This window comes from Phocoena phocoena, chromosome 11 (assembly GCF_963924675.1).
Source record: "Phocoena phocoena chromosome 11, mPhoPho1.1, whole genome shotgun sequence".
In the NCBI taxonomy this organism is placed as follows: Eukaryota; Metazoa; Chordata; class Mammalia; order Artiodactyla; family Phocoenidae; genus Phocoena; species Phocoena phocoena.
This window is the reverse complement of record NC_089229.1, coordinates 20,052,003-20,066,314: the sequence shown is the minus strand read 5'-3', so window position 1 is coordinate 20,066,314 and position 14,312 is coordinate 20,052,003. Positions and strand designations below refer to the sequence as shown.

Below are 14,312 nucleotides of genomic sequence, written 5' to 3'. Positions count from 1 at the left end.
CTGGAGCAGACCTGGAAGCTTCTTAGGGTGATACAGGAGTAGGAGACTAGAGGTGGTTAGGGGCAATTTTCTAAGAAATTACAAACAACACAATAGAGTTGAATGCCTTCATAATGTAGGCCCTGGAATTTATTACCAGAATCCCAAGGACAGCTGTGGGTGGCTCTGTTTGCCCCTTCCCACTGGAAACATGTAGCTGGGCCCATTGACACAAGACTACCCCCATTTGTCCTTCTGAAAGTATAACCCAGCACCCTGGTGTAAACACTATAACTAAAACAAATTGACATCAATTCAACCAAGCACACTTGAAAGCTAGTCTCTTTGCTTTATAGTCACACTTTAAATGTTATCTATTGAACCAACAATGTCAGTTCAGTAAAGGCAAAGAAAGAGAAGACAAGACGTCTCCACTATTTTCTGGTAGTGAGTAGATTTTTCAATAGAAATATTTAGTACAAGAGTTTGCACTTTAAAATTAGAAAGTTATGGAAAATTTACTCTAGATCATTAGATCTCAAACTTTGACTTTTTCAACTTTCTGGGCCTCCCAGACTCCCATGTCAACCTCCCAAATGGAGGGAAAGTGTGACAGCGTTGATAAAAAAATTTTCACATCTGGCAGATCTTTGCTGTAAACACAGCATATGCTCGAGGAGTCTCGTTGAATTTTATTAACACGTGGGGGCTTCTGTGTATATTTTTTCTTATTTATTTATTTACTTACTTATTTTTAGCTGTGTTGGGTCTTCTTCGCTGCGTGTGGGCTTTCTCTAGTTGTGGCGAGCAGGGGCTACTCTTCACTGCGGTGCACGGGCTTCTCATTGTGGTGGCTTCTCTTGTTGCAGAGCACAGGCTCTAGGCGTGTGGGCTTCAGTAGTTGTGGCTCGCGGGCTCTAGAGCGCAGGCTCAGTAGTTGTGGCTCACGGGCTTAGTTGCTCAGCGGCATGTGGGATCTTCCCGGACCAGGGCTCGAACCCATGTCCCCTGCATTGGCAGGCGTATTCTTAATCACTGTGCCACCAGGGAAGTCCCTGTGTATATTTTTATTTGTATCCTAGTTCATTTTATCACAGTTCCTGTGCCATAATTCTGTACTTAATAATTTCTTCTTTTTCTGTCTCTTTTATCTCTGAAGCTGTAACCAGCCCACCTACTCTTCTGGCTGTTGACTCTGTAACTGACACCACTGTCACAATGAAGTGGCGGCCCCCCGACCAGATTGGTGCAGCAGGTTTAGATGGCTATGTGCTAGAGTATTGCTTTGAAGGAAGTAAGTACAACTAGTAGTTCAAACGAATACCGTCATCAATAGGTGAGGTATGCCCCCCTTTTGTTGCTCTTTCTTGGGAACTCATCTCCTTCCTACTGAAAATGACAACAAGCCAAAGGTCATCCTTCTATGATGGATGAGAATTTAGCCCTTCTTTGTTACTTGACTAACAAATAGAGATCTCAAAAATATCCCAGGTAGGCTCCCAGATCCGACAACACGAGTTATCTAGGACATAGGAGGAGAGATTCTGATCAAACTTCAGGGATTCCCACTTCTTGAATTGGTGGAATTAAAATGTACCAAAGCAACATAAAATTCTAGGCAGGATAAAGCAAGTTGGAAATTCTAAACTCTATACTGAGCAGAGGTCAGCTATCAACAGAGCTGCCTATTTCTGGGTAATAAAGAGAGATTATATACTTGACCATCTGGTGATCAATTGTGCCTTCTTAAAGGAAAAAAAAAGAATAATTAAGGACAACTTTCAGTGTTTAAAATAATCAGCATTAAATCCCAGAGGGTGTACGAAATAGATTCAACATTATGGCAGTAACTTGTCTCAGGATACGGGTGCATAAAAATTTAATGGCTTAAATTTAGGAGGGGAAGAGAAATAGGCAAAAAAAACCCTTGTTGATAGAAATAATAGAAAAAGAGAAAATGACACAAGAAAATATAGGCCAGAGTGCACCTAAAACCAAAAAAAAGATGTGAACTTCACTAAAATTTCTTGTGTTTTTGATTTCATACTTGTCATGATTTGGAGATGGGTGAATAAAATTGCCCCAGCTCTGGACTCGGGCTGCATTCTAGGTCATGGTAGGGAAACAATCCACCAGGGAAGTTTGTTCCTTCTCCACAAATGAGAGGCCCAGACTTGGTCTCTAACTCTAAGAAAACTCTTTGGACCCCAAACTTTAACGTGGATCTTACGTGAAGGAAAGAGAGACTCCAGAGCACATTTGGGAAACCAGGAGTGTGAACACTTCCCCAGAAGGAAAACCTCTATGGAGAAGAAATTTCTAACTTTGAAGAGAAAACTGCTGAAGAAGAAGCCCCAGGCTTCTGGATGGGGGCACGCGTGGAAATAACCAGTGTTGGTCGGGAGAGGAGAGAGAAAGGGAGAATAAAGCATCTTGGTGACACTTAGTTCCGTTCACATGCACTCACTCACAGAACACTATTGTTGATTTTTCCAGGGCTTAGACAGCCACTAACCAAAACCAGTGGAGACATTATAGTCTTGAGTGCTTTGGAGTATGATTTATTCCCATTCCATTCCCCTCCCCCAATTTGAAAAACTCCCAAGCCCTCCTCTCTGTTATTTATACCTCCCAGCTAACAGAACTTTCCAATCTTTTGTGTGATGAATACAAACCTTTTGTGTATGTATGAAACAGAGCAAATTGTTTACTCTTTTCTTTCTGATAGGTTTAAAAAGTAAGAAGATACAGCAAAATGATAGATGGCTGTCATTTTGATGTTACCCACCTTAGATAAAATGCAATGAAGTGTATTTTACATAATTCTGTGTGTTGTCTGTGTAGATATATATGTATACCCGCATATACATATATATATGTACACAGTCATTATTGTGTATATATTTTGCCACGTAACATTTTGGAATTAGCTTTCTATGGAAGTTTTTTTATAACGTGTATATCTTTCTTCTTGCAGTCTTTTCTTACTTCCTTTATGTGGCTGCCCTATTCTTCATTCTCTTTTAATGGCTGTTGTCCTCCAGACTAATTTTCTGAAGTGTTTAATGCTTTTAGATATGGCAGGTTTTACTCTGTAAGATAACTCTTTCTTTCATAAGATCGTGTGTTGGTTTGGACTCTGTCTTTCTCTTGGTGTTTATTTTATTGTTTAATGCCTGCACCATTTTACTCTTCTTCCTTAAAAATTCTCCTCATGTATTAAATAACTTTCACACTCCCTTCCCGTTTTCTTTCTCTTTCCCTCAAGTAGTTCAAATATGAAGAGATGTTTTTGTTTCCCTCTGATCTTTTTTTTTAACATCTTTATTGGAGTATAATTGCTTTACAATGGTGTGTTAGTTTCTGCTTTATAACAAAGTGAATCAGTTATACATATACATATGTTCCCATATCTCTTCCCTCTGTGTCTCCCTCCCTCCCACCCTCCCTACCCCACCCCTCTAGGTGGTCACAAAGCACTGAGCTGATCTCCCTGTACTATGCGGCTGCTTCCCACTAGCTATCTATTTTACGTTTGGTAGTGTATATATGTCCATGCCACTCTCTCACTTTGTCACAGCTTACCCTTCCCCCTCTCCATATCTTCAAGTCCATTCTCTAGTAGGTCTGTGTCTTTATTCCCATCTTACCCCTAGGTTCTTCATGACCTTTTTTTTTTCTTAGATTCCATATATATGTGTTAGCATACGGTATTTGTTTTTCTCTTTCTGACTTACTTCACCCTGCATGACAGACTCTACGTCCATCCACCTCACTACAAATAACTCAATTTCATTTCTTTTTATGGCTGAGTGATATTCCATTGTATATATGTGCCACATCTTCTTTATCCATTCATCCGATGATGGACACTTAGGTTGCTTCCATCTCCTGGCTATTGTAAATAGAGCTGCAATGAACATTTTGGTACATGACTCTTTTTGAATTATGGTTTTCTCAGGGTACATGCCCAGTAGTGGGATTGCTGGGTCGTATGGTAGTTCTATTTGTAGTTTTTTAAGGAACCTCCATACTGTTCTCCATAGTGGCTGTATCAATTTACATTCCCACTAGCAGTGCAAGAGTGTTCCCTTTTCTCCACACCCTCTCCAGCATTTAGTGTTTGTAGATTTTTTGATTATGGCCATTCTGACCGGTGTGAGATGATATCTCATTGTAGTTTCAATTTGCATTTCTCTAATGATTAGTGATGTTGAGCATTCCTTCATGTGTTTGTTGGCCATCTGTATATCTTCTTTGGAGAAATGTCTATTTAGGTCTTCTGCCCATTTTTGGATTGGGTTTTTTTGTTATTGAGCTGCAGGAGCTGCTTATAAGTTTTGGAGATTAATCCTTTGTCAGTTGCTTCGTTTGCAAATATTTTCTCCCATTCTGAGGGTTGTCTTTTGGTCTTGTTTATGGTTTCCTTTGCTGTGCAAAAGCTTTTAAGTTTCATTAGGTCCCAACAGCACACTAAAAGGATCATACACCATGATCAAGTGGGGTTTATTCCAGGAATGCAAGGATTCTTCAATATATGCAAATCAATCAACGTGATACACCATATCCCTCTGATCTCGTTTTGTCCTGTTTTCTCTTGAAATTTTCTTCTTCCCTAGTTCTTCACTCTTTCATGCCTGTTTTCTCAGTCTCCTACTTCACGTTCTCATCGATCGTCTCTTGATTGTGGAAATATCAACACAGTAGCTCCCAAACAGACCATTGGCTTCAAGATGTATCTCTTTTTCAAAGTCCTAAGCAATTTGTACCATCCACATGCTTCTCGCTTGCTGCCCCTTCTCCCTGATGCTCTTAGAAGGCTTGAAATAAGAGAGAGGAGAAGGTTCCAAGAGGGGCCAGTCTAGTCCCCACCCCCCTGCTCTGTTCCTGATAACCTAGATGGTCATCGTCCCAAACTAGTGGGGTGCACCTCCAGGCACTCTGTGAGTCAGCAGCATTCCCTCCACCGTGTGGAATGCGGGAACCAGGACAGCTCAGTTTGCCAGACCAAGAGCTTGTTGTCATGGCAACCAGGTGCTGCCTCCTGGGCTGCTGGGGCAGTTTCCACTTCCATGGAGAGCCTTTTCATTTCCTGGTAAGACGGGGCTGGCCATATCTCAAGTGCCCTCACTCCCAGACTCTGATGTGTGAGCCCCAGAGTGGGAGAACTGCGTTCCCTGGGGCCCCACAGGACCCTCCCAGGCTGAAGTAGCAGGGACAGGAGCAAGGGTAGACTGTTCCACTGTGCACTGCTCCCCTGTAGAGTCCAGAACCTGCTCCGCCTTTGTCTCCAGGGTCTTGCTGTGTTGTTCTCTACCTCTTGCTCCCACAGTTGGAGGTGCCCCAGCCTCCTTTCTCCTCTTCTTCTCTGTGGCAAGTGCCTCAGGACAAAAAAACCCCCACAGTCTGAATAGAGCAGGCTGTGCCCCTCCTGAGGAATTACCCCCTCCTCTAATGTGTTTGGTCTCTTCCATCACTGTTCTGAAGACAAATATCTTTGCATACTTTTCACACTTTACTAACAGAGAATGCTGACTACTGATATGACATTCTTCTGTTGTGAAAGTGGGTGTCTTTAATTAATTTTAATGATGGATTCTCAAAGGTACATCAGCAAAACAGTCTGCTGAAAATGGGGAGGCTGCATATGATCTACCAGGTAAAGTATTCTCTGAGAGCTCTCAAACTTTCTTACTGTGTGATAAAGTTTCTGGGAATGTTCTATGCCCCAGCCTGAAGTACACCCACACACAAAAAAGCCCTTAAAGATGGAGGGGGGAGGGCGGGCGGTGAGTTTACAATGTGGGATCCAAGCTTCTTTTTATCCCCCCGTGGGCATAATAATGCATACAAACTTTTAGAACCTGCAATATTTGTAAAACCTGGATTCTGGGTTTAAGTTTTCTTGCTGTTGTAGACAAAGCCACCAAAAGCATTTTAAAAATCAGAACTTTTGATTGTGGTGAAAGATCGTGCCAGTTCCTTATGAGGTCTTGGCTCCTGAGTTGTGGTTCCTTTTGCCGTGGATATAAGCTTCTTTTCTTCATCATTGGGAGCATGATAAGATTTCCCATGCCCATATTAATGTCTTATAATAATAAACCAGCCAGGATAAAATGGAGAGATCATATGACTGTAAAGGTTGGTGTCTCTCATTCATAAGAACAGCATTTTCCCCTTTTTCTGAACTTTAATATATATAGATGATTAAACATCATGGTTACATCAATTGTAAAAATGTACCTTGTAAAACCAAATTGGGATAAACTACTACAGAATTCCTGGGACAGTTACCATTGTTCAGGGTACCCTAGTATCCTGAATAAGAGGTTTTTCAAAGATGGCAGAATCTGATTATCATTCTTCTGCTATTTACATTAGCCATTCTAGGCCATTTTTCATTTAAATATGAAAAACACCCAGCCATATAGTCTGAGTCCAGACCAAAGTCACATTCTCTCCAAATGATTTAATTTTGACTAAAATACTAATTTGGAGTTGACTGTTTAACAGGATGATTTCTTTCACTAACCACCATTCTCCCTTCTTGTCTTTTCTTTCTTTTTTTTTTCTTCATGGATTTTAGCTGACAACTGGATAGTTGCAAACACAGAGCTGATCGAGAAGACCAAGTTCACCATCACAGGTCTGCCAACGGATGCAAGGATCTTTGTGCGCGTGAAAGCTGTGAACGCCGCCGGTGCCAGCGAGCCCAAGTACTACTCTCAGCCCATCCTCGTGAAAGAAATCGTAGGTAGGTGGCAAGGCTTTCAAAATTTTGTCTCCATTTCACATTTTTTTTAACCTCTTTCTTTCTCAAACCCTCCTATTTTGTTGTCACTCCTTTGATGTTTTATTAATGTCTCCTGGGAGTTAGAAATGAACAAAACTGCCCTTTATAGGCAGCGTGGGAGGTCAGCTCCGGTTTATAACTTGGTATGAGGACCAGATAACTAACTACACCAGGTTCCATGAGCCAATAGGCAGCTGGGCTGCCTAGTCACAAGGGGTGGGGGTCGGCGGCGGGGGGAAGCATTTCAAACAAACCATACAGCAGCAAAATGGCTCAAGTGAGTCTGCGAGGTCAAAACCATTTTCATAATAATATGAACACATTGTTTTCCCTTTTCAATGCTTGGCCTCTGCACTGATGGTACAAAAGTGATGATGTGTAAAACTGCTGGTGCCTTAGCACAGATCCAATCTGTGCCACCAAATTGTCTGGCTGGTCTTTTCTTCCTCGCCACCATTCACTCGCAATTCAAATTAAAGGGCCAGCTTTGCCTTGGAGCGTTCTTGACGATACATATGAATCATTAATGTTCTTAAACCTTGGTTCTTGAGTACACTTTTTTTCTATACTCTGTATGACAATGAAATGCAAAGTATATGTGAAACTCTTATGCTAAATACGGTAGTACGATAGTTGTCTCTAGGAAAAGCATTTGTAAAGCATTTGTGCAACTGAATTAGAGCCTAAACTCGCGACCTTTTCCATGAAACTCCATTCTTCCTCGAAAGAATGACAGAGTGACAAACTCCGGCTAGCCAGACTTGGGTATTTGGCAGACATTTTCTAGAAAATGAATGGAGTGAGCCTGTTACTTGAAGGAAAACAACTTATAGTATATATTGTCAACTTGTCAATGAAAAACTTTAATCTTTGAAGCAAAAATTAAAATTATGGAAAACTGGTATCCACCATCATGGACTTGGCAGCTTTCCAATACTTAAAATCTTTTCTGATGAAGTAGGTGGTGATAGTAGCAAATGTAATTTTTTGACATTGAATAATGCAATATTTCAACATTTGAACAATCTGCATGATTCATTGAAGCAATATTTTCCAAATGACCAATGCAAGTTAAAAAAAGTCATGCGTGGGTAGGATACATTCAAAATGGAAGGCAGACCAATGGGGTTTAATGTAACAGATATGAAAAGTTCATAGAATTTTTCAGATTCCATACTGCAGCTAACCCTTAAGAAATTATAGCTCGTGTTTTAGTGTAGAATCAAAGAGGAATACCCACAATTGTCTGAAAAGTTTCTTAAAGTATTCTTCCTGTCTGTGTGAAGACAAATTTTCTTCATGTACTTCAACCAAAACAGCGTATTGAAACAGATTAGAGGCAGAAACAAATAAAGTCCAGCTAGCCTCTATTAAGTCAGACATTAAAGAGATTTGCCAAAATATAAAATAATGCCACTCATATCACAAATTTTTGTTAATGTAAATATGGTTGTTTTCATTTAAATGATATTTATGTTGTTATTATTTTTCAAGCAATAAATATATAAGTATTTCAAAATTTATTGGTTTTAACTTCTAATATGGTATATATGATAGATACAGTCTACATAAACAAAAGCTTTGCAGGGCCTTTGATGATTTTTAAGAGTGTAATGGGATTCTGAGACCAAAAAATTTGAGAATCGGTGCTCCAGGGAAAAGAATACCAGGAAGGGGTCTGAACATCTGGGTCTGGACCGTGTTGAGCCACAGACTTACGGTGTGACTGCCTGAAACCTTTTGGGAGTAAGTTAGGGGATAGATGGATGGATGGATGGATGGATGGGGGGATGGGTGGATGGATGGATGGTAGAAAGTATGAAGCATGCACATTTTCTTATTAGATTCTAGAGACAGACTATGAAAGCTGAGTCCTGTTTCCTTCATTTATTAACCATGTGGTCTCAGGCAAGGGACTTGATATTCCTGAGCCTTAATTTCTTCATCTGCAAAATGTATACAATAATAGTACTTACATCAAGAGGTTGTGAGAGTTGAATAAATTAATCCATGTTATTTGCTTAACAGAATGCTGGCCACATAATAAGCCCTTGGTATATGTTAGCTTTTATTATGATGATGGTGTAATGTGCTACAGAACCTCGCTGAGCCTCCTTTTCCTCCTATGTAAAGTTAGGGAGTTAGAGGATCTCTCAAGTTCTCTTCCAGCTCCAGCATTCAGTAATCACCGCCACTACCATCATCTTCATCTTCTTCCCCTAAAGTTTATTGAGCATTTACTATTCTCAGCCATTATGCTAAACACTTTATATGGATGACCTTATTTAATCCTCACTACAATGCTGTGAATTAGATGCTGTTATCATCCCAGTTTTACGGAATAGGCTGAGACCAGATCTACTGTCTGATCTGGAACTCAAACCCAGATCTCTCTTTTTTATTTTTTTTTTACATCTCTATTGGAGTATAATTGCTTTACAATGGTGTGTTAGTTTCTGCTTTATAACAAAGTGAATCAGTTATACATATACATATGTTCCCATACCTCTTCCCTCTTGCGTCTCCCTCCCTCCCACCCTCCCTATCCCACCCGTCCAGGCGGTCACGGAGCACCGAGCTGATCTCCCTGTGCTATGCGGCTGCTTCCCACTAGCTATCTATTTTACGTCTGGTAGTGTGTATATGTCCATGCCACTCTCTCGCTTCCTCCCAGCTCACCAGCTCTCTCTTGACCCCGCAGTCCATGTGTCTAAGTAGAGCATAGGCAGTGGAAGGTGATTCCAGGTCTAATCCTGGCTCTGTCACCTTGGGGCAAGTGACTTAACCCCCTGTTGCTTTAGCTTCTTTATCATAATGTAAAAACAGTACCTGTGTCATAAGGTGGCTGTGAGGTTTAAATTGGTCGCTTTGTGAAAAGCATTTATCCCAGTATCTGTTCCATACAGAGCCCTCAAGTGATAGGACCCACCTCATCCCTGTGAGCCATGAGCCTTGATTCTCTGCTTCTGATGGGTTTACAACCACATGTTCTAGTATCTTCATGGTGTTTGATTAATGAACATTAATATACAGCGGGCTAGGGCTGCCAATTATATACTTCACCTTAGTCATAAAGGGAGAAAGTTACCATCAAATTCTAACATCATTACATAAATAATAGGTGCTAAAGCATTTTTTATTATTTTCTGGTGAGAAAAAATGGGCAGCCCTACCAGCTAACGTGGTGACTGTAGATCTTTTATGGAATGTTCATTGGAGAACATACTCACTGTTAGAAACTAAGAAAACAATATATAAGGTCCTAAGAGAAAATTTAGTGCTTTTCTATAAAGTTGCTTTAGGCTTATAATAAAAATAGGAAGTTGTAGTAAAATTAAGGAGGTCAGGGAACAATCTTGTTGAATCAAGCTGTGAAAACATCTCTCCCTGAAGCAAACATTTGGAACCAAAGTTACCACATATAACCTGTTAGTAGCCCAACTAAGATTTCACTTCAGAGACGTGAGCGTAGGGAAGTCCTGGTGAGTATCAGGACAAGTATGCTTATGTAATGCTGCTTCCAGTGTGTGATACTGACTGCAAACTTACGCTCTTCTACTCTCATCCAGAGGCTCCAAAGATTCGCATCCCACGGCACCTAAAGCAAACCTATATCCGCAGAGTTGGAGAAGCCATCAATCTGGTTATACCTTTCCAGGTAATAATTCAGGGTTGCTCATTTTCTCCTTCCCATGCTGGGGTGTTTAAGGAGTAGAGGGAGGGACTTCAGCATTTAAGTTATTCGTGATTCAGAATTTCCTCAGAGGAAAGGCAGGAAAGGATGGAGGAGATTTGGAGAGTGATTCAACAACCTCCTGCTTTACAAGTACAGAAATCTATAAAACTGTCATAGATTTTCCTTCTGCATGAGATAAACGAGGCCTAGTCTTGTCTGAGGCTCAGGGACCACAGGGGGCCAGAGAGGAAACACCAAGGAGACACTGAAACAAGAAATGCTTAAAGATCTTTCTGGTTCTATCCATCTGTAAAACTGATCTTCCTTTTAAGTGAAGTTCTTGCTGTAACATTCAGGAAAACAACATGTCCTTACTTCCCACGATTACCCCAAACCACACTCAAATCACCCAAATTCCAATGAGGGAAAACTGAAGTTTGAAATTTTGATGCCCCTAACTGAAATAAAATGAACATTGTTAAATCATCGCTTCTCAAAAGAATCTGTTGTTTATAAGATTAACCAGGCTTTGCATATGATAATCACTTTTGCGCTCTCTCTCTCTCTCTCTCACACACACACACACACACACACACACACACACACACACAACACCCACTGCACCATTACCTCCTTACTCATTTGATTCCTTTTATGCCCCTAAACAGTGGTGTTCAATAAAACTTTCTGTGATGATAGGAATGTTCTGTGTATGCAACGTCCAATATGGTAGCCAGCAGCCAAATGTGTCTATTGAGGACTTGAAAGGTGCCGCTAGGAACTAGGGCAACTGGGGAAATGAATTTTTAATTTTCCTTAATTTTAATTAGTTTTAGTTTAAATGGCCACATTGAGCTTACGGCTGTTACGTCAGACAGCATGGCCTTAGAACTAGAATTTAGGTCTCTGCAAACATTTGGATGTTTAGGTCTCTGCAAACACACACACACGCAGAGCTGGTTCGAACACAGGCTCCCATGAAAACTAACCTAAAGGGACAGCCAGTTCAGGCCATTCTCATTGCACCTGGGGCCCAGCCTTAGAAGAGGCAGTTAGCTTCTACATATACAGCACCTGAAATCAGAACGGAAGTCAAGGAGGACGTGAGTGTGAACACAGCAGAGGAGGCAGGCGCTGGCTTGGCAAGGTTCCTCCCACTTCTGTCCTCCCACAGCCTAAAAAAAAAACCAGGAGTTGGCACAAGGCGGGCACCCAGGACCCAGCTCCAGCCCTGGATTGGGGCTGAATCAGCCCTCTAGTTTCCACATCATGACAACAGCTAGGGCTAATCCCAGTTCCCAGATCTTGTTGGGAATGGGAGAGTGTATTCAGCTCTGTCCCTGGGTCTGGGAGAGGAGAGAGCATGAGAACAGGGACCTCATAGGTATGGCATCCCAGGGGCTGGTCAGCTACTAGGAAGGGGGTGATGAGACTAGTATGTCATGTTTGTATGTTTATGTAACCTCTAAAGTTCCCGAACCTTTTCTCATTTGAGCCCCAGATACACCTTGTGAGGCAGGAATGGCAGATTTCCTTACCCGCCTTGAGAAGGGAAGAAACTGACATTCAGAGAAGCTAAGTGACTTGCCCAAAGTCACACAGCAAATAAATGGTAGTGCCATGAACAGAGTCTATATCTCCAGACACTGGATCCAGTGCTTTTTTCACTCCATATGTTATCAGAGAATTCAATTTTCCCCCAGTAGGTTAATAGTAAATTGTACACTTAAGGACATGAGACCTGGAACTATTTCCCCCATCTTTAACAGTATTGTTCTCTACTTCCCATATGCACATCTGAGCACCTGCAACCATTCTTCAAGCCCTGTGGGGAGGGGTTTGATGTGTGTCTCTCACATTCCTTAGCAGAACCTATCAACAAGTCACATTAGGAGCCCATGGGAAGGCTGTGCGTTTCCCAACGGAATTAATGCTTGGTTCCTGTCTGTGGGGTGAGCCTGGGTGCTCAGGAATCCTAGGAAGTTTCTTTGTAACGTAAACTAAAACTCATGTCCTTGAATGAGATTATAATTCCTCAAAGTCTGCTCTTAAAGAATAGTTTCAGCTGCTAGAGAGAACAGAGAGAGAATTACAGACAAGTCTGAAATGAGTGGAACTAATAATCATTAGCATGTAGATGATATTAATGAAACACCTCTGCAGTGCACAGAAGCTTTCTAAGAACTTCAGTTGTGATAACCACCCTGAAGAAAGGTACTCTCATTCCACTTTACAGATTGGGAAACTGAGGCAGAGAGTTTAAGTAACTTGCCCGAAGTCACACAGCTATTAAGTAGTGGAGTCAGGATCCAAATACAGATTCTAGGGTCCCAGGGCCCATGTTCTGAACCATTAGGCTGTGATGTGCAGGCTTTGGAGCTGAAGAGACCTGGCTAGAAGACCACAGCTTCCAGCACTTAGCTGCAAGGCCTTGTGCAAGTCATTTAATACCTTTATCAAAAAAAGGGGGGGGCTTCCCTGGTGGCACAGTGGTTGAGAGTCCGCCTGCCGGTGCAGGGGACACGGGTTCGTGCCCCGGTCTGGGAGGATCCCACATGCCACGGAACGGCTGGGCCCGTGAGCCATGGCCGCTGAGCCTGTGCGTCCGGAGGCTGTGCTCTGCAGCGGGAGAGGCCACAGCAGTGAGAGGCCCGCGTACCGGTAAAAAAAAAAAAAAAAATGAGGATAATGATACTTATCCTGATGTGAAGAGTAAGGGAAGTTATAAATATCACATACCTAACATAGTACCTTGCATGCAGAATGCAATCAATGGGCAGTAGTGAATATTACGTTACTGCTATAACTGCCCACCACCAGGCCATTTTCCAAACTTGCCTAGGATGGGGTAAGCCACTGCCCACTTATTTAATGCTGAAAAGAAATGAGACAATCTGATCCCCTCCCGCCTCTACTTTTTCTGTCTTTTTTTTTTTCTTTTAAGGGAAAACCAAGACCAGAAGTAACTTGGGAGAAAGATGGTGCACCTATTGATAAGAATCAGATCAACATTCGCAACTCTGAGACCGATACAATCATATTTATCAGAAAAGCAGAGAGGAGCCATTCTGGGAAGTATGATCTGCAGGTCAAAGTGGAAAAATACGTGGAAACTGCATCCATTGATATCCAGGTTGTTGGTAGGTTTGGAGGAGGGAACTAGAACATTCTATATGGAGACAAATTGTCCTTGTCAATAAGGCAAGAGTCAGAATTTCTTCTGTTAGGCTGGCTCTACAGAAAATTCCTCTTTTTAGAATTTAAAAAAATAGATAAATTAGGAAGATTGGTTAGCATTTTAGAATAATTTTTCACTGACTAAAAGGACTAACCATGGGAGACTTAGGGCATATATAGTAAAGAAAATTAATGTATATTACTTTCTAGTGAAAACTATCAGTACTGTTTTACAATCCAGTTCTCTCTTACTCTGTTTCTCAACTCTTCAATGATAACACTATTTCCCATGTTGAATTCTTGCATTAAGAAAACATTATAGATTCTAGATATAGTTTAACATGTTTCTTACTACATTTAAAATTTGCTAATAGTAACGTTAATGGAGAATGAAGAATTTTTATTAAATGTAAGAAAGGTACACCTAAACAGAGTTAAACAGTTAAAGACTGAATTGTGGTTGGTCGTGCAGGGCTTAGATACTTACCTCTCCAAACAAGGTTAGTTCTTACTTGTTTCCACAGTTAGGGCAATAGAGGGAGGATCTCTTACAGTAGACCCTTCTCGCTTGAACAGTTCTATAATTTTTGCAATGTCAAGAAATGAATTTAAGAGCAGAGTTAGGAGAAGCCTTGTCTCCAGTCAATTTTATGATTATAGTTTAACACATGTGCTAGAACTAGAGGC

General features: G+C 41.2%; 1 protein-coding gene across 1 annotated transcript in view; it reads left to right on the top strand.

Moving 5' to 3' along the window:
- Nucleotides 1-14,312, top strand: part of MYBPC1 (myosin binding protein C1) — a 79,258-nt gene that overhangs the window by 53,877 nt on the left and 11,069 nt on the right. Inside the window, exons 23-27 of the mRNA XM_065888148.1 lie at nucleotides 1,139-1,273; nucleotides 5,585-5,638; nucleotides 6,566-6,733; nucleotides 10,342-10,430; nucleotides 13,393-13,588. Coding sequence (XP_065744220.1) covers nucleotides 1,139-1,273; nucleotides 5,585-5,638; nucleotides 6,566-6,733; nucleotides 10,342-10,430; nucleotides 13,393-13,588 — 642 coding nt within the window. The remainder of the gene's footprint in view (nucleotides 1-1,138; nucleotides 1,274-5,584; nucleotides 5,639-6,565; nucleotides 6,734-10,341; nucleotides 10,431-13,392; nucleotides 13,589-14,312) is intronic.